Source organism: Triturus cristatus, chromosome 11 (genome assembly GCF_964204655.1).
Source record: "Triturus cristatus chromosome 11, aTriCri1.1, whole genome shotgun sequence".
Lineage (NCBI taxonomy): Eukaryota > Metazoa > Chordata > Amphibia > Caudata > Salamandridae > Triturus > Triturus cristatus.
The window spans coordinates 197,973,100-197,991,009 of record NC_140594.1 but is presented as its reverse complement, the minus strand read 5'-3'; the positions used below and the strand labels follow the sequence as shown (position 1 = coordinate 197,991,009).

Here is a 17,910-nt window from a genome sequence, read left to right as displayed (position 1 = left end):
TGGTCACACTAGACTGGGACAAGAGTAAGTTTTAAGGCTGACAATGAAGATACATAGTCAGATGCATGGGTTGGATAGTTGCCTTCACACTAAAAAAAAGATCCCGATGGGAAAATCCACAGCGGGGCAAGGCTGTATGGTAGATTAAAAAATGTGTTAGTTGTGGATGTGCTGATAAAAGTCAACGTCTCAGTGAAGCCATCAGTGAAAAGGTAGAACAAGTTGGGAGTTCACGCTCAGGTAGCCGCCAATGTTGATCAGATGCTGCTTGAGGTCGGTCCTGTTGAAGATTTATACCTTCAGACTTGGACTGAGGTTTATGGTTTGAGCAGGAGGAGTAAACTCTGACACTAGCCAAGGGTTCCAGGACCTCATGAACAGGACTTCGATGGTCAGGACTCCAACAGTGTCAGGGGCAGGTCCAGTTGAAACTGGTCAGTTGGGCTCTTCCAGTAAAGTGGTATCTTGCAGCTTTTGTGTCACTTTAGCCTAACAGAAGGTCAGTTGACTGACCCTTGTAGTCCACTTCTTTGCCCTGGGGACAAGTGAGAACCGGTCCAGATCGTAGGGCTCACCTCACAGGTCTCAATAACAGGTGCAGTCCTTCTTCTGTCTTCTACAGGTTGAGTAGTGTTCTGAAAAGGGTGCTCTGGAATGTCAAATTTATGCCTAGCACTAAACCTGTGTGTGGGGGTTACCCGTGGCTCCTCCAATAGAGAAATGGTTCCCAGGGGTGTCACTACCCATTTTTGCAGCAGTTCCTGTGTGCCCTACTGTAAACAATGACTAAGTGCCATTCTCTATCTAAATCTAAAGTCCACCTCTGCTGCTTAGTCACCCAAGGTTTATCATCTTTTCTTGTACCCTATTTTTCTAGTATTTTCTGTGACACTGTTGAACAGTACTGCAGTGTGTGTGTTCTGTTCATAAAATAGTAGTGATTGAATGGTTTTAATTAATTTACTTTAGTTAACTGTCCTGCAAGACCATAGCAGATGGCACAGAAAATTCACTTATTGAAGAAGTTAAAAGCCGTATGTGGGCTGCAGTTATTATTTACACCACTCACATATATGGCAAATTATATTTCTGGCAGGAGAACCTCCTGCTTTCGGTGTGCTTTAGTTCAAATCCACTCCAGTGACACATGACAATCAAAATTGACTTTATTGTATGTAGGATCATTTTATATATTTATAAGTCACCCCTAAAGTGTGGTTCCTGTAAGCCTTTACTGCATGGCATTAATATATAAAAGCATGGCACATGAAGTATTTGGGGCTAATGTGTGTTCTCACAGTGAAATATAAAAACCAAAAAGCAATTTCACTGTAAAAGCTTTGCTAGACATTTCCCTGAATTGGACTAAATAGGATTAAAATCTTTATTTCCTATCTCCACTTGGGAAAATTCTAGAAACATATTAGCACATATATTTTCTATTTAATTGTAAAAATCTTAAATCAGAGTTCTGTTAACCTTAGTGGAAAAGGAGCTCTATAAAAATATGGTATAGGCTATAGACTGAATGACTCACCACCCGTCTCATGAAGAGACTGCTTCCAAAAGGTAGCTCACATCACACCACACCCGAGGGAACTCCACTAGCTCCCAATACACAAGCTTGCACATTTCAAACTCTTTACTCACACATACAAACCACTACAAAACCAGGTGTACCTTACCTTCACAGCCACATTCTTGTCCAACCTCCTGAGACACCTCCGCTCAATCACATTACTAATAGCATGTGTCCCAGGCATTCACAAAAGCAGAAGCGGGATCAATACTTTTCTTACATCATGCCCAAGGTGTGGAGTGAGCTCCCCCTACACATCAGAGCCTCCTCCTCTCTTCTTAAATTCTACATGAAGCTGAAGACCTGTATTTTGGAATAAGCTCCCCCCTAGTCCTGGGGCTAGCCTCCCACACCTACACAGTACCAGGATACCCTCATGGGTGATAGTGTGCGCTACAGTTTTACATAACATAACATGACACATAACTAGTTCAAAACCTGTTCGGCCACTCATTACACCTCCAGACCTGGAATGCATTTCCATTTTGGAAGCATTATTGACTGAGAGATAGCCTGCCTCTGAGCCCAGGAAGAGGAAATAGATGTTACTCTTAATGCCTTAGCAGTGATTGTATAAGAGATTAGGTCACTGGTTGAGGGAAGTGTAAGCCCCACTCAGGCAACCACCACAGTCCTTGTAAGGGTGAACCACAAAAGTCACTATATTAACCTGTGCTTAACCCTCTGGTAGCCTGTCACAAAAGCAATCAGGCTTAACTTTGAGGCAATGTGTAAAATATGTTTGCAGCGCACAGTAATAAAGTAAAAACACAACACAAGAAAAATCCCAAAACAATTTTGGAAAATAGACTAAAATATTTAATGAAAACTGACAAAACAAATTATATTAAATGAAATTAGTACAGTCAGAGTTGTGCATTTTTTAGGGCACAAAAGAGGCCTAAAAGATCAAAATGCTAACTGCGGTGTCTGGCTGAGCAAGACCGAAGCAAAGTAACATTTTAATACCAACCGCAAAGCAGCGTGGGTTGGATACACGAGCCAATTGGGCCCAGTCTTGGCTTAGATTGAATTTTGAAGAAAAGTCCCAGAGAAGGTAAAGTTCAATGGGGTAAGGCAGCAGACGGTGTCTGAGGAGGATGTGTTGTTGTGGGGGACCCACTGATGGAGCGGCAGTGAAGATTTTTACCTTCGTATTTTAGTGGGACTAAGCATCAGGCTGTAGCCAGTGAGGGCACCATAAAGCCGGATACCTTTGCCGAGAGGTTCAGCTAAACAGGATTTGCTACTGCAGAGAAAAACATAGTAGGAGTTACTGCAAATCCAGGCTGACAAGTGATGCACCTTGGGTGGATTGACTGACGGTTCTCAGAGCACTTGGAGAAAACATTTCTACATTCCAAATGTTAAGGTTAGGCAAGTGAAAGCATAAAGTTTGGGGGTGCTCCTTCAGAGAGGGCTACTTCTAAGGGAGAACATTTTTTTTTGAGGAGCAGAACAGTGGACTGTCTGGTGGCAATTGGGTTCTGTCATCTTGGAGCAATGGCTCTTGCGTAATTTTATGGAAAGCACAGAGGAAGTGCTGCAAATGGAGGTTGGGATGGTGCCAGAAATAGTCAGGATTAAGTAGTAGAAATCCCTCTGTCACTGGTTAGTACTCATGATAAATCTGGCACCACAACCACCAGAACTCAGAGCTTTCCTTGACCTAGGAAGACACCACCTGAAGAAGAAGACCCCTTTCTCCTGCTTACACCCAAAGAATGGGACTCCTCTCCTAGGGTCAAGTGTTTGGCCTGCTCTTTGTCTGATTTAAGAACACACAAAACAGGTTTGTTTTCAGGAAGGTCAACTAGACTACAGATGATTGGATCCTGCAGGATAATTGGCTGGAGAGAGAGATGGTGCATACATTCCTGCTATCAGGAGGTAGGGGCTACACAACTAACCAGGAGGAACTATTTCAGCACTTGGAAAAAGATGTGACTGAGCAATTTAAAAACAATAAGACCAAGTTATTCCTGCTTTGGGCCTTTTGCTATGCTGAAAACTGGTTCAGCAGCACATCTCGCTGAAGTCATGTGACCTAGTGGAATCCTGCTTGGCTACGGCTTCCAGCCAGTGCTCTGGACCGACCATAGATTGGCCAGATTTGGTGTATTGGGTGGCGAAAAATTATTCAGCAGCGCCCCCAGACAGCATGGCACTGTTCAAAGGGCTCTGCATAGAGTCACACCCGAGCTGCTGGCTCAGGCTGCTATAGACCATCCCTGCCCTCTTACAGGAGATTTAGAGCAGGATGTGGAGTCCTTGCAGGGATGGCTGTTGGAGAGGCTGAACGATCTGGCCCCCGCAATGGCCCCTCGAGATAGGGCTAAGAGGGTCTCAGCCCCATGGTTCACGAAGGCATTGTGTGCTACTCGTGCGCAGTGTAAGGTCGCCGAGAGGGCATGGCGCCTTCCCTATGACCCGGAAGCTAGATCGGCTTATAGGATAATGATTAAATCCTATCATCAGGATATTCTCCGGGAGAAAAATGAATATCTGGCCAGGAGGATTGAGACTGCCTCCAACTCTTGTAAAGAGATCTTTACTGTGGTAAGGGAGTTTACGGCGCCAAGATCCTACGTGGCCCACAGTGTTCCATTGGAGCGCTGGGTCTGCGATCTGGCCAAATTTTTCACGGATAAAATAAAATCTATCCAGGACTCTTTCCCAGTGAGGTCTGTGGAGGTGTGTTCCAGTCCGATGGCCGGATTGTCCTTCCCGCCCGCGCAGGGTGCGGTTTTTGCTGAGTTTCCTCCTGTCTCGGCCGATGCTTCTCTTGCTCTACTGGCCAACCTTAAATCGGGCTCACCATTGGATTCTTGTCCTGCCAAATTTTTGGCCAAGATGGCGGCCGTGGTTAACCCACTAGTCAACCCTTTGGTGAATCTTTCCCTGAGGGAGGGGAGGGTTCCAGTGCCATGGAAAAGAGCTATGGTGATCCCCCTCCTCAAAAAGCCTGGGTTGGACTCGGAGGTCTTGGCCAATTATAGGCCGATTTCCCTTCTGCCGGCCTTTCTCGAATCCAATGATTTGTTCCATCCATTGCAGTCCGGTTTCCGTCCTAATTTAAGCACGGAGACGGCACTGCTGGAAGTGTCGGAAATCATCAGGGAGACACTGGATTCTGGAGGAAGGGTCATGCTCGTCATGCTGGATTTGTCGGCGGCCTTTGACACCGTCCCCCATGAGGTGCTCCTCTCCAGACTTTATGACATCGGTCTGAGGGGGACGGTGTTCAATTGGTTTACATCTTTTCTCGAAGGCCGCCGACAAACGGTCTGGGCCTCTCCGAGCTCCGCCGAGATGCCGCCATTGGGAGTCGGTGTTCCACAGGGTTCTTGGTTGAGCCCGACTCTCTTTAACATCTTTATGACACCTTTGGCGGCACTGGTGAAGTCCTCTGGGGCCCGGATCGTATCCTACGCTGATGACACTCAACTGCTTTTCACGTGTGGGAAAGGCCAGGCTTTTGATGGAGAGGACATCCGGGGTTGCTTGGAGTTGGTCTTTGGCTGGTTCCAGCGAAACGGCCTTAAGGCAAACTCCAGTAAATCGGAGGTGCTGTTCTTCGGCTGCTCTCTGGACCCTGATTGGCAGGCCTGGTGGCCATTAGGTATGGATTGCCCTGTCCAGGCATCGCTTGTGGCTAAGAATCTGGGAGTGAAGGTTGACAATAATTTGTCACTGAGCTCACATATTTCTGGCCTGGTGGGTACCTGCTTTGGTATGCTTAAGATGCTCCGGAAGTTCCTGCCTTTACTCTCAAAAGAGCACAGAAAGATCACTGTGCAAGCCTTGATAGGCTCGAGATTGGACTATGCGAACGTCCTTTATGTAGGTCTTCCGGAATATCTGGTTCAGCGGCTGCAGGTTGTGCAGAACTCCGCGGCCCGGGCCATCTTTGGCCTTCATAGGCGAGCGAGAGCTTCGGGTCTGGTGCGATCGCTTCATTGGTTACCTATCCGGAAGCGGATTATGTTTAAAGCACTGACCCTGGCGCATAAAGCGCTATTTGGCACCGGAGCGAGGTATCTACAGCAGAGATTGTCTTTCTATCGCCCAGTTAGATCTCTGCGGTCGGAATCTTTGTTTCTCGCGGTGGTTCCTCGGGTGAGGAAGGCCCGCACTGGGGGTCGCTCTTTTAGTTTGAGGGCCCCTTGTTGTGGAACTCTCTGCCTTTGGACCTACGGTCCTCTTCTTCTCTCCTTCTGTTTAGGAAGAGCCTCAAGACGTGGCTTTTTAACCTGTAGGGTGTCTTTGTCTTTTTTTGTCTTTTTTCTTTAGTCTGTTTTTATGTTTTCGGTTTTACTGAGCTGCCTCGATAAAGCGCCGGGACACTCCACGGAGTAGCCGTGCGCTATAGAAATAAAAGTTTAACATAACATAACATAACAGTCTTGGCTTAGATTGAATTTTGAAGCAAAGTCCCAGAGAAGGTATAGTTCAATGGGGTAAGGCAGCAGACGGTGTCTGAGGAGGATGTGTTGTTGTGGGGGACCCACTGATGGAGCGGCAGTGAAGATTTTTACCTTCGTATTTTAGTGGGACTAAGCTTCAGGCTGTAGCCAGTGAGGGCACCATAAAGCCGGATACCTTTGCCGAGAGGTTCAGCTAAACAGGATTTGCTACTGCAGAGAAAAACATAGTAGGAGTTACTGCAAATCCAGGCTGACAAGTGATGCACCTTGGGTGGATTGACTGATGGTTCTCAGAGCACTTGGAGAAAACATTTCTACATTCCAAATGTTAAGGTTAGGCAAGTGAAAGCATAAAGTTTGGGGGTGCTCCTTCAGAGAGGGCTACTTCTAAGGGAGAACATTTTTTTTTGAGGAGCAGAACAGTGGACTGTCTGGTGGCAATTGGGTTCTGTCCTCTTGGAGCAATGGCTCTTGCGTAATTTTATGGAAAGCACAGAGGAAGTGCTGCAAATGGAGGTTGGGATGGTGCCAGAAATAGTCAGGATTAAGTAGTAGAAATCCCTCTGTCACTGGTTAGTACTCATGATAAATCTGGCACCACAACCACCAGAACTCAGAGCTTTCCTTGACCTAGGAAGACACCACCTGAAGAAGAAGTCCCCTTTCTCCTGCTTACACCCAAAGAATGGGACTTCTCTCATAGGGTCAAGTGTTTGGCCTGCTCTTTGTCTGATTTAAGAACACACAAAACAGGTTTGTTTTCAGGAAGGTCAACTAGACTACAGATGATTGGATCCTGCAGGATAATTGGCTGGAGAGAGAGATGGTGCATACATTCCTGCTATCAGGAGGTAGGGGCTACACAACTAACCAGGAGGAACTATTTCAGCACTTGGAAAAAGATGTGACTGAGCAATTTAAAAACAATAAGACCAAGTTATTCCTGCTTTGGGCCTTTTGCTATGCTGAAAACTGGTTCAGCAGCACATCTCGCTGAAGTCATGTGACCTAGTGGAATCCTGCTTGGCTACGGCTTCCAGCCTTGCCTCACTGAAAGATTTTGAATTAGAGAAAAGTGACTATGTCTGAAGATAGATCCAAGGTGGCAAACCTATATGCCTGTGAAGTGACCTTAGAAGCTACCAAATTCAAGTGTATCCCAATACAAGCACTGGGTGACAAAATGAACATTTTCAGTGGGAGCTCAAAACCAGGTATCCAACAAAGAGTGTCCCTCGCTGGTTGTATCTTTGGACCTTGCTTGCCCTCCTGAATGATTTTGATTGCATTACAGCTGTGGTGGCCCATGCAGGTAAGCACGGTGGGGTGAGGATGGGGGTGATGGGATGTAAGTGACAAACAATGGAATAGGGAAAATAAAATAAATATGTAAATAAAACCAGATGATGCGGCGCGGTTGGCCTGCAGTTGTTGCTTCTGCCAAGGAGAGAACAAAGACTGGATCTTTGCTGTGAACCTGCTTGAAGAGGAATCTCCAGGGGCCTGAGTGTGCAGGCCTCCTGTTCTGAAGTCTCAGAGACACAAAGACTTTACCCCCAGCTCCCCTGAACTCTATGGCAGAGGGTTCTGACCTGCCAGGAGGTGCCTATTGCAGTTTTGGGCCTCCGGAGCTTGTTCCTGCTGTTGGTAGATGGAAGCCACTTAAGGGAAGTAAGAAAACCTGTCTCAGACTCTGTCAGTGACGCTGCTGTGATGCCGCGACCAGCACCGAGCCCAGGGGTACCGCTCGTGAAGTGCATTAAACACCGCCCAGCTTGTACTGCAGCTGCGACGCCCTTTGATGCCTACCGAAGTCTGCAGTTATCAGCATTTCCCGATGCCGATGCTAGCACTGACTCCGTCCTGCATCCTGTTATCATGGCGCCGATAACTGCAGAGAGTTACTCCACAAACTTGCGGACACCGACACCTCACCACCCACGCAACCGGCTTCCCCTGTCCTGGATTCGACACGATGCCTCCTCGCAGACACAACACCTCACTTCCCCCATGGCAGCCAGGGAGCCGGCCTCAACCTCGGCACCGACACCTCACCTCAACGATGCCATGCATTGTCATAGTATTTGTTTCCAAAGGTACTGTTTGTTTGGGGGTCCGTATAACTTTGTGTCCGATGCCATGCACCTCGCGGTCGGCACGGGAACTTTGGATTTATTGCTGTCACAATGTCATAATGGCCCCAGGTGGAGCTATTTGTTTTCTACAAGCTTAATTCTTGAAGTTACTATTTTGAAGTGCTATTTTATTACGTTTGTTAGATTTTTGTCATTTTGGTCTTGTAGAGTTTAGAAAAGATACAAATAGGCTCATTAAGATGGCGGGGATGGCAGATTTTCTAAACTGTTGTGGTGTCCAATTGTGGCGTTATCACTGTGTGTTCTGAGTAAAAACGCTTTACACATTACCTTTGGGAGAAGCCTATCTGTTCGTGCCAAGCTACCAAGGGGGTGAGTAGGGGGTTTCTAAAGTGGGTATCCCCCTTATCCTGACCAGAGGCACGGGTCCCTATTTGGACAAAGGTACATACCTCTGCCAACTAGGGACCCTTATTTCCAATGGGCAATGTATTTTGTTCTTGAATTTTTGTGCCTTAAAACTTCAAGGAAATCATATCTTTATGTTCCCTTAACCTACTTTAGATCTTGGTGTAATTTTATTCCTTACACTGTTCTTTTTTTCCTTGAACATAGCATGCATTTCCCTGGGGATTTCCTTCTGCTTATGCCATAGCTTCTAGAGGTTGAGCAGACATTGTATTTTGACCTAACTAAAGTGTGCTTTTCAAATCAGTATGGGTCCCCCCTTACGAATTACCAATCCCATTCCTGACTACCATCCATTGCAACTTTTGTTTAGTTATGGATTAGAACCAAGTTTTCAATGAGGTATGTTTTGTAGTCTGCTTTGTATGTGATACTTGCTACATGTGAGGGCTGCAGCAAAATTATAAAAAATAATATTCCCCTTTTGACTCTTCTCAGAATGTTATTCCAGAAATTCATTAGTAGAAGGTTTCTATTTCACCTTTTCTCTTGACCTCGGCACAAAGAAGGCAGCATTGGGTCAAGCATGCACCTCTACTGCAAGAACAGATGGGTATTCAGACAGAATATCGGCTTACTCAATTATCGAGTTGGAAATATCGTGACACAGAAATATCGACAGCAAGAATATCGTGGTCAAGAATATCGAATTTGAGGTAAGAAATATTGTGTTTAAAAACATAGAAGTCATTAATATTGTATGCAAAAATATAGTAGTTTGATTCGATTTTTTAATCAGTGTTATATATTTTAGTTTATATTTCAAATGTATGTGATGTATTTTTTTGTATAAGAATTGTTTATGTTTTTTAATATATGTGTTACATTTTTAGTAGTTATCAATTTTATTTTGATTACATTTTGCATTTTTTAGTTCTGTAGCGGGTTGTGGGTTTACAGGAGAATAGGGTGGGAAGTAATTTAATTAAAATGAATTAACAATTCTTTTATTCATAATTATTCGATTGAGATAATTTAATGTTAATTGTGGGAAGTGATTTATTTGTATTAATTATTGATTTGTTCTTAATTAGTATTAATTAATTAATTGATAATTCATTATGGTAAGTGTGTTTTTTTTTAGGTGCGGGATGTGGGGTTTATAGGGGTAAAGGCCGGGAATTAATTTATTTTTGATTAATTAATAATTAGTTGTTAATTTATATTACTCAATCGATTGAAAATTAATTATGGAAATTGTGGAATTAATTTCAGGTGCAGGTTGTGGGGTTTATAGGGATAAAGGGTGGGAAGTAATGTATGTTTAATTAATTAATAAGGACTTCTTAATTAATATTAATAAATTAAATGAAAGTTAAATATGGAAATTTTGTAATTCATTTTAGGTGTGGGGTTTATAGGGGTAAAGTGGGGGATGTAATTTGGATTTTACTTTTATAGGGGTAAAGGGTGGGGAGTAAATTAATTTTACTTACTTTATAATTAGTTGTTGAATACCATTAGTTTCCTATTTCGAAATACATTTTAATTGTGTAATTAGTTTTTTTACAGTTTAATTTTAGCTGTGGTTTGTGGGGGATATAGGGGTAAAATGTGGGAAGTTTATACATTGTTATGAGTTTTAATTTCTTTTCTAATTAAAAATATATCTTTAATTGGTAATTAATTATGTTAATTGTGTAAGGACATTTAAAAAATAGAGATGGGTTGTGAATTGTGTTGTGTTATAGGGTATTAATTTCTAATTACAAATATTTATTTGTTTTAAAATTATTTTTTATTATATTCATTATAACATTTGTAGGTATTTTTCATATGCATTTAACATTATAATATGGGTTTTTTATTTGCAATATTAAATATATTTGTATTTTAAGTTTTTAACATATTTATATATGTTTTTAGTTAAATATTTTTGTTGTTGTAAATATTTTGTTTGTTTTTAATTTTGAACTGACTGGAGTGAGACTATTACATTTTACCCCTCCACTATCCAACAATTTCCCTACTATTACACTTATTAGAGTGGGAATAGTAATCTTTACCCCTCCGCTATCCAATACTTTCCCTATTGTTGCACTCACTGGAGTGGAAATAGTAATTTTTACCCTTCCGCTATCTAACACTTTCCCTACTGTTGCACTGACTGGAGTGGGAATGGTAAATTTCATCCCTCCACTATCCAACACTTTACCTACAGTTGCACTCATTGGAGTGGGAATAGTAAGTTTTACCCCTCCGCTATCCAACACTTTCCCTACTGTTGCACTCAGTGGAGTGGGAATAGTACGTTTTACCCCTCCGCTATCCAACACCAGGTCCGGACTGGCTACCGGGCGTTTTGGCATGCTGCCGAGCTGGGGGCTGATTTTGTTGATGGTGGCCTGCGTGGGCAGAACGAAATTCGTTTTGATTTCTTTATTTCGAAGCACACGCAGGTCTCCATCAACAAAATGAGCCCCCACCGCAGTGACATCAGCCCCCAGCTCGGCAGCATGCCAAAACGCCCAGTAGCGAGTCCGGCACATTCCGACACTTTCTCTACTGTTGCACTCATTGGAGTGGGAATAGTAATTTTTACCCGTCTGCTATCCAACACTTTCCCTATTGTTGCACTCACTGGAGTGGGAATAGTAATTTTTAACCCTCTGCTATACAACACTTTTCTTACTGTTGCACTCACTGGAGTGGTAAATTCAAAGATATATATACATATGTAAATTTCTATATAATGATAAAATGTATATTAAATCTACGTGATATTTTTTGAATTAATGTTATTATTAAAATATATGTATTATTTAATTTCCTATTTCATATATATATAAAAATCTATATTTTGTACAACTATATTTTTAACTATATTTTTACATATATTTTTTTCCGATATATTTGTACTTACCTGTTAAAGTATAGGGAGTCGATATTTTTGCATTCTTTATATTTTTTCAGCGATATTTGTTACATATATATTTTTTACATCGATATTCTGTCGAACTTCAGAACATGGATGTGGTTCACTCATTCAGGATTATATTAAAGCTCTACATAAAAAAAGTTATGACCCCTCCCTAAATTCATCCAATGGAAATGGAAAACAACCTCTAATTACTAGCAGTATGTTCAAAGATGACCTATGAGCAGACAAATGCATTCGTATTTCTTTCTTTCTCTTATGTTGTGTATATTCCCATTTGTTTTCCCAGTTGCTTTAAAGTTTTGTCAAAAGTGTTTGGTGATTAATGGCACATCATCTTCCGATGCTAAATTTGTTGAGGCAGATTTACAAGCCCCTTGCGCCTCAGCGGCGGCGCAAAGCATGCTCCATGGTGCGGGGTACTTACAACGTGACGCATCTGGGAGATGCGTCACGTTGTAAAGCCCTGCGTCACATGTAGGCGTTTCTGCACGGGGGGGCGTTCCGGCGCAGGAACGCCTCCTAAAAGTGGCTGAGTGAAATCTTCAAGATTTCACTCAGTCACTTTTAGGCCCATGCTGCGTCAAAACCCTGCGCCTGCCTGAAGCAGGCGTGAGGATTGTCGCAGCATTAATGAGATAGGGCCCCCCAGAGCATTGCTGGAGCTGCGTCGCGCTTGCGACGCAACTCCAGCAATGCGCCACTTTTACGGCACAGATGCGTCACGCATCTGTGCCGTTTTTGCCCCATGGTGCGCCGCATTTTAAATGTGGCGCATCCATGGTGGCGGAGCCGTGACGCACAATAACTGGCGCATCCCTGCCGATTTGCAGGAATGCGCCAGTTTTTGTAAATATGCCCCGTTATTTTTATGAGTACGCATCTTTTCAAGTAAGCTGTGAGTCTTTCGTCCCCATTGCAGTCTGCTGGGTTTTGTTCTCAAATTTACAAAGGAACTCTAATTTCCAAGTGGCATGCATCCATAGCTTTCAGGTGTGTTTTTTAGACTTCACTGAATTTACAATGACCAAGATGCAAACGTGTATTTTTGTGCGGTGCATTTGTAAACTAAAAATGGCTGCATTGCTGACATCTGAACAAGTCTGTGCAGCTGCACTTCAATACTTTTAGGGGGAAAAGTGAAAATATATATTTTGAGGTTTTGCTGCTCCCCGTCATACCTTAAAGTAACTTACCAATATCGGTTTATTGTAGTGCTGTACCTATGTAGTGACACGCTACAGTCACAACAATGTAGTACTAGTGCGGAGTCTGTCAGACTCAAAGGATTATGGATTGTACGATTGTTGAGTATTACCTCCTCGTCCGTCTTTCTCGCCACAGTAATTACTAATGAGCCTTCGGCTCCCACAGAAACTCCAAGTATAATTTTTACAGTCTAGTCTCCCTCTTCCTCCAATATGGCCCCCGACCACACAGCCAATCCCATAAAGGGACACATAATGCACCAGAACGACCTGTTTTTTTGTTTCTGCACTACTCCGAGTGTTGTGTTCCTGCTGGTTAGGTATGTGTGGGGCGGCGGTCCTGCTTTAGCGGACTCTGGGGCCCTGTGTTCGCTTGGCTGGGGGGACTTTTGTTTCTTTTCTATAAATGCATTGTTTGTGTGTTGTCCCCCTGTGCAGCGTGCCTCTCCGGTTTCAGCTTTAGCGAACCCGGAGTGGCGGCGGTCGGGTCGTTTTGTGTCCCGCCTCCTTCTATTGATGTGCCTCTATGTCCTGCTTTAACGGACTTCAGAGGCACATTTTTGGGTATCTGCCGACCGCGCGTCCTGCTTTAGCGGACTTCTGTCGTCGGCGCTCTCTTCGGGATCGCACTTCCTGCTTCCTTCGGATTCTTACTTGCACTGGTTTTTGGATTTCCTCGGCGTTTCTGGGGATTTATCGGTGGCATTTTTTTTTTCTTTCTCTGCATTGAAGGGCGCGGGCTTCCGGCTCTCTTATCTTTCAGTGCTGGGGGTGTGTCCTGTATTGCATTTTTGATTAGTTGCACCTGGTAGCCATTTAAAGGGCTTTTGGCTGGCTGATTTTTGCTACTGGTTGATTCTCGCCTTGCTGCATTGCGTTTGGTTTTGGGATGGAAGTTGCTGATGATTCTGTTGCTCCTGGCCTTGGGGCTGTCGCTTCTGGGTCTCAGGAGGCTTTGCCTTCATTGTCTGTACTCCAGCAGATGATTGATTCTGCTGTGGCTGCTGCATTGCGTGGCAAGTTGACTGCGCCTCCTTCAAAAAAGCCCAGGTCGGATCCTGAATCCCATGTTGGCTCTGACGCTGAGGAGGATGTGGAGGTTCGTGGTCGCTTTGTGCAGGGTGCTGATCTTAAAGACGTCCTGGGGCACATTCGCACCAACTTGATGTTTCCTGAATCGGTGGCCCCGATGGAGGATGATTTTTTTGCGCAGTATCAGCGTCTGGATCCTGATACTCTTCCGATGCATTCTTCTGTGGTGAAGGTGTTGGAAAATGAGTGGAAGGATGTTGATAAAGGGGCTTTCCCGCGCTACTTGGCGAAACGTTACCCTTTGCTGGACTTTTCTTCCAAGTATCCTTCTTCTGTGAAGGTTGATTCATTGATGGTGGCGATGTCCTCTCAAGGGTCTGTGGTATCCGAGGATTCCTCCCCGGCGGATCCTGTGGATCGGAAGGTGGATGGGGCGGTGAAGCGCACTTTTTCTGCTGCCAATTTTTCCATCAGGGCTGCCACTTATTCCACTTATACCATTCAGTCCTTGCTGAAGGATTTTCAGTCCTTGGCTGAACTGTTGGACCAGGGCGAGGATGTCTCCTCTACGTTGGCCATGATGGAGCAACAGGTTCGTCTCCTTTCGGACGTCTCCTATGATGCCTTGGGTGCGGCTGCTTCTGCAGCTGGTTCTTCAGTGGCGGCTAGGCGCCAGTTGTGGTTACGCTCGTGGAAGGCTGATGCTGCCCAGAAATCTTTACTTATGAAGAATCCTTTTACTGGTGTCAAGCTTTTTGGTCCTCCTGTGGAGGATATGGTCAAGAAGACTGCGGAGGACAGGAAACTGCTGGCTCCGGATCGGGCTGGTCGTTTCTGTTCTTTTGGTGCTACCCGTGCCTTTGGGCCTTCTCGTAGGGGCCGTGTTCACCAGCCCTTTCGCGGTAGGAGGCATGGCCGGGGTGCCCCTTCCACTGATAAGTCCCGGTTCTCCAATGTTCAATCCTCCGCTTCTGCTCCCTCGAAGTCATGACTCTGTGTCCCTGGGGAAGGGTCCGGTTGGGGGACGGCTGCGGTTCTTCCTTGAGTCCTGGAGAATGACTGTGTCAGATCGGTGGGTCCTTCAGGTGGTTTCCGAGGGTTTTCGCCTTGGGTTCAGCCAGGTTTCTCCAGACTATTTCAGGTCCACTCCCTGCCCCAGGTTGGCTCACAAGAAGGCTGCGCTTTTGGGCGGTATAGAGGCTCTTCTGGAAAAAGGGGCTGTGATTCCGGTTCCGGAGGCTCAGCTGGGGTTGGGGGTGTACTCCATCCTGTTCCTTGTATCCAAGCGCACGGGGGATCCGCGGCCTGTCCTGGACCTCAAATGGCTGAATGGGTTCATTCCTCCTCAGACTTTCAAAATGGTGTCTCTAAAATTGATCCTCCCTCTGATTTCTCGGGGGGACTTTCTCACGTCTATAGATCTCCAGGACGCCTATCTCCATGTGCCGGTGCACCCCGCCAGTCAGCGTTTCCTGCGGTTCTGTGTCCTGGGTTGACACTTCCAATTTCAGGTATTGCCTTTTGGTCTCTGCTCTGCTCCCAGGGTGTTTACGAAGGTTTTGGCCCCTGTCGTTGGTCATTTGCATGGGAAAGAAATTCAGTTGTTTCCCTACCTGGACGACTTATTGATTTCTGCTTCTTCTCTTTCTAAGGTGGTGGTCCATGTCCAGAGGGTTTTCCAGGTCCTGGAACAATACGGCTTCCTGGTGAATGTGGGGGAAGTCATCCCTGGTTCCTGCGCAGGATCTGACTTTCATAGGGGCTCGATTCAAGACTCTGTTGGGCTCTGTGTTCCTGCCTCCTGCTCGGATGGAATCCGTTCTGTGTGCTATTCAGTCCCTGCTGTCACGTCCTTCCCAGCCTGCGAGACTTTGGTTGAGGGTTCAGGGTCTCATGTCCGCTTCCCTATCTGTGGTTCTTAGGGCTCGCCTTCACATGTACCCAGTGGTTTCCCACATTTTGCGGCATTGGGACCCCTGTTCTCAGGATCTCGATCTCCTGATTCCTGTGTCGTGGGGGTTCGGGTGGCCCTGGAGTGGTGGTTGGACGTGGTGCATCTCTCCCGGGGATGTCCTTTCCTTGTGATTCCTTCTCGGGTCCTCACTACAGATGCCAGCCTTTTGGGTTGGGGTGCTACTCTGGGGGACTCTTCGGCTCAGGGTCTTTGGGATCCGATTGTGAGGTCCTGTTCGTCCAATTACAGGGAGCTGAAGGCTGTCCAGTTGGGTCTGTTGGCCTTTTCAGACCTTCTCTTGGGTCATCATGTTCAGGTCCGGACGGACAATCAGGTGGTCATGGCATATCTCAACCATCAAGGGGGCTGCCGGGTTCCTTCCCTCAGTTCACTCAGTTTCCTGATTTGTTCTTGGGGGGAGTTGCACCTGGCCTCACTGTCGGCTGTTTATCTTCCGGGTCAGGAAAACGTGGTTGCGGACTGCCTGAGCAGGGTCTTTCCGTCCATGGGTTCCTTGTCTCTGACGCCCCAGATGTTCAGGGTTTTGCGGAGGAGGTTTGGGTCTCCGATTGTGGACCTGTTTGCTTCCAAATTCAATGCGAAGATCCGTTGCTTTTGCACAATTATGCCGTGTCCGGAAGCATGGAGGGTGAATGCTCTATCCTTCCTGTGGCCGAAGGGCCTATTGTATGCGTTCCCTCCTGTTCCACTGATCCCAGTTGTGTTGCAGAAGATCAAGAGGGAGGGGTCCCTTGTTCTTCTGATTGTGCCAGGTTGGCGTCGCCGCCCATGGTTTCCTCTCTTGTTGGAGTTGGCGGTGGGCTCGGGGTGGCTGTTACCCTTCGATCCCTTTCCTCTGATGGGGCCTCCTCTTCCTCTTCCGGTGTTCCGGTCCTTGGGTCTGCGGGCCTGGCTCTTGAGAGAGAATCCCTGATTCAAGGTGGGTGTTCGGCGGTGGTTGCTGATGTTATTCAGCGATCCAGGCGTCTGTCTACTTTGCGTTCCTACGCCAAGCACTGGGACCACTTTGCTGACTGGTGTGTGCGACACGATCTACCTCTATCTGATTTGGATCCTGCCCGCGTTCTTGACTTTCTGCATGAGGGTTTCGATTTGGGGTTGGCCATATCTACTCTTCGTGCGCAGTGGGCTGCTATTCGGGCATTTCATGCTCTTCCCTTGCTTTCTGTGGCGCCGTTGGTGTCCAGGCTGTTGAAGTCTCTGGCCTTTCAGCGTCCCCGTCCTGTTCTGTCTTCTCCTCCTTGGGATCTTCCCCTGGTTCTGCGTGCGCTGCAGTTGGGTCCTTTTGAGCCTTTGGAGTCGGTTGACCTCAAGTTCTTGACTCTTAAGGTCGTCTTTCTTGTAGCTATTGCTTCTGCCAGGGGGATAGGGGAGTTGGGGGCTTTCCTACAGTCTGCTCCTTTTTTATGTGTTCTGGAGGATCGTGTTGTGTTGCGTCCTCACCCCACTTTTGTTCCTAAGGTAAATTCGTTTTTTCATCGTTCCGCGGAGGTTATCCTTCCGGTTCTTTGTCCTGATCCTTCGTCTGTGGATGAGTCTTTGCTTCATCTTCTGGATGTTCGGCGCGCCTTGCTGATTTATCTGGATAGGACTTCTTCTTTTTGCAAGGTGGACAATTTATTTGTGAATTTTGGATTGTCCCGTAGGGGTTTGCGTCCTTCCCTGTCCACCCTCAGTTGTTGGATTAAGGACGTTATTTTGTTGGCTTACGGTTCTTCTTCCTTGGCTCCTTCTCTTCCTGTTCAGGGACGTTCCACTCGTTCGGTTGCTGTCTCCTGGGCCGCTTTCAAGGGGGTGTCCACGGAGGGTATTTGCCGTGCTGCCACTTGGTCTTCCCCTCATACCTTCATGTCGCACTACCGTCTTCATATTGGGGGGGATGCGTCGGTTGCCTTTGCCTCTTCTGTGCTGAGTTCCGGTGTCCCATAGGTGGGAGGTTCTATGTGTCTCTTCCTGTGTTTGTAATAAAGTTTGCTTTGCTGCTGACTTTTGCTGGTGGACTCTGTTTTTCCATGAAGCTGATATGCTTTGGTATCGGCTCATTAGTAATTACTGTGGCGAGGAAGACGGACGAGGAGGTAATGCCCCGGTTACTTACCGGTAATCTTCATTACTCCGAGTCCTTGTCTTCCTCGCCACAGTAAAGTTTCCCTTTCCCTCCCAGCCCTCTTCTTGGCTTCATGTCTGCGGCTTGGTTCTCAGGTCGTTCTGGTGCATTATGTGTCCCTTTATGGGATTGGCTGTGTG

At 46.0% G+C, this 17,910-nt stretch overlaps 1 protein-coding gene across 1 annotated transcript; it reads left to right on the top strand.

The window, feature by feature from the left end:
• The first annotated feature begins 13,545 nt into the window (after nt 1-13,545).
• LOC146783897 (lamina-associated polypeptide 2, isoforms alpha/zeta-like) lies at nt 13,546-14,679 on the top strand. Its single transcript, XM_085632864.1, has one exon. The coding sequence runs from the start codon at nt 13,546-13,548 to the stop codon at nt 14,677-14,679; it is 1,134 nt and encodes a 377-aa protein (XP_085488990.1).
• The last annotated feature ends 3,231 nt before the right edge of the window (nt 14,680-17,910 follow it).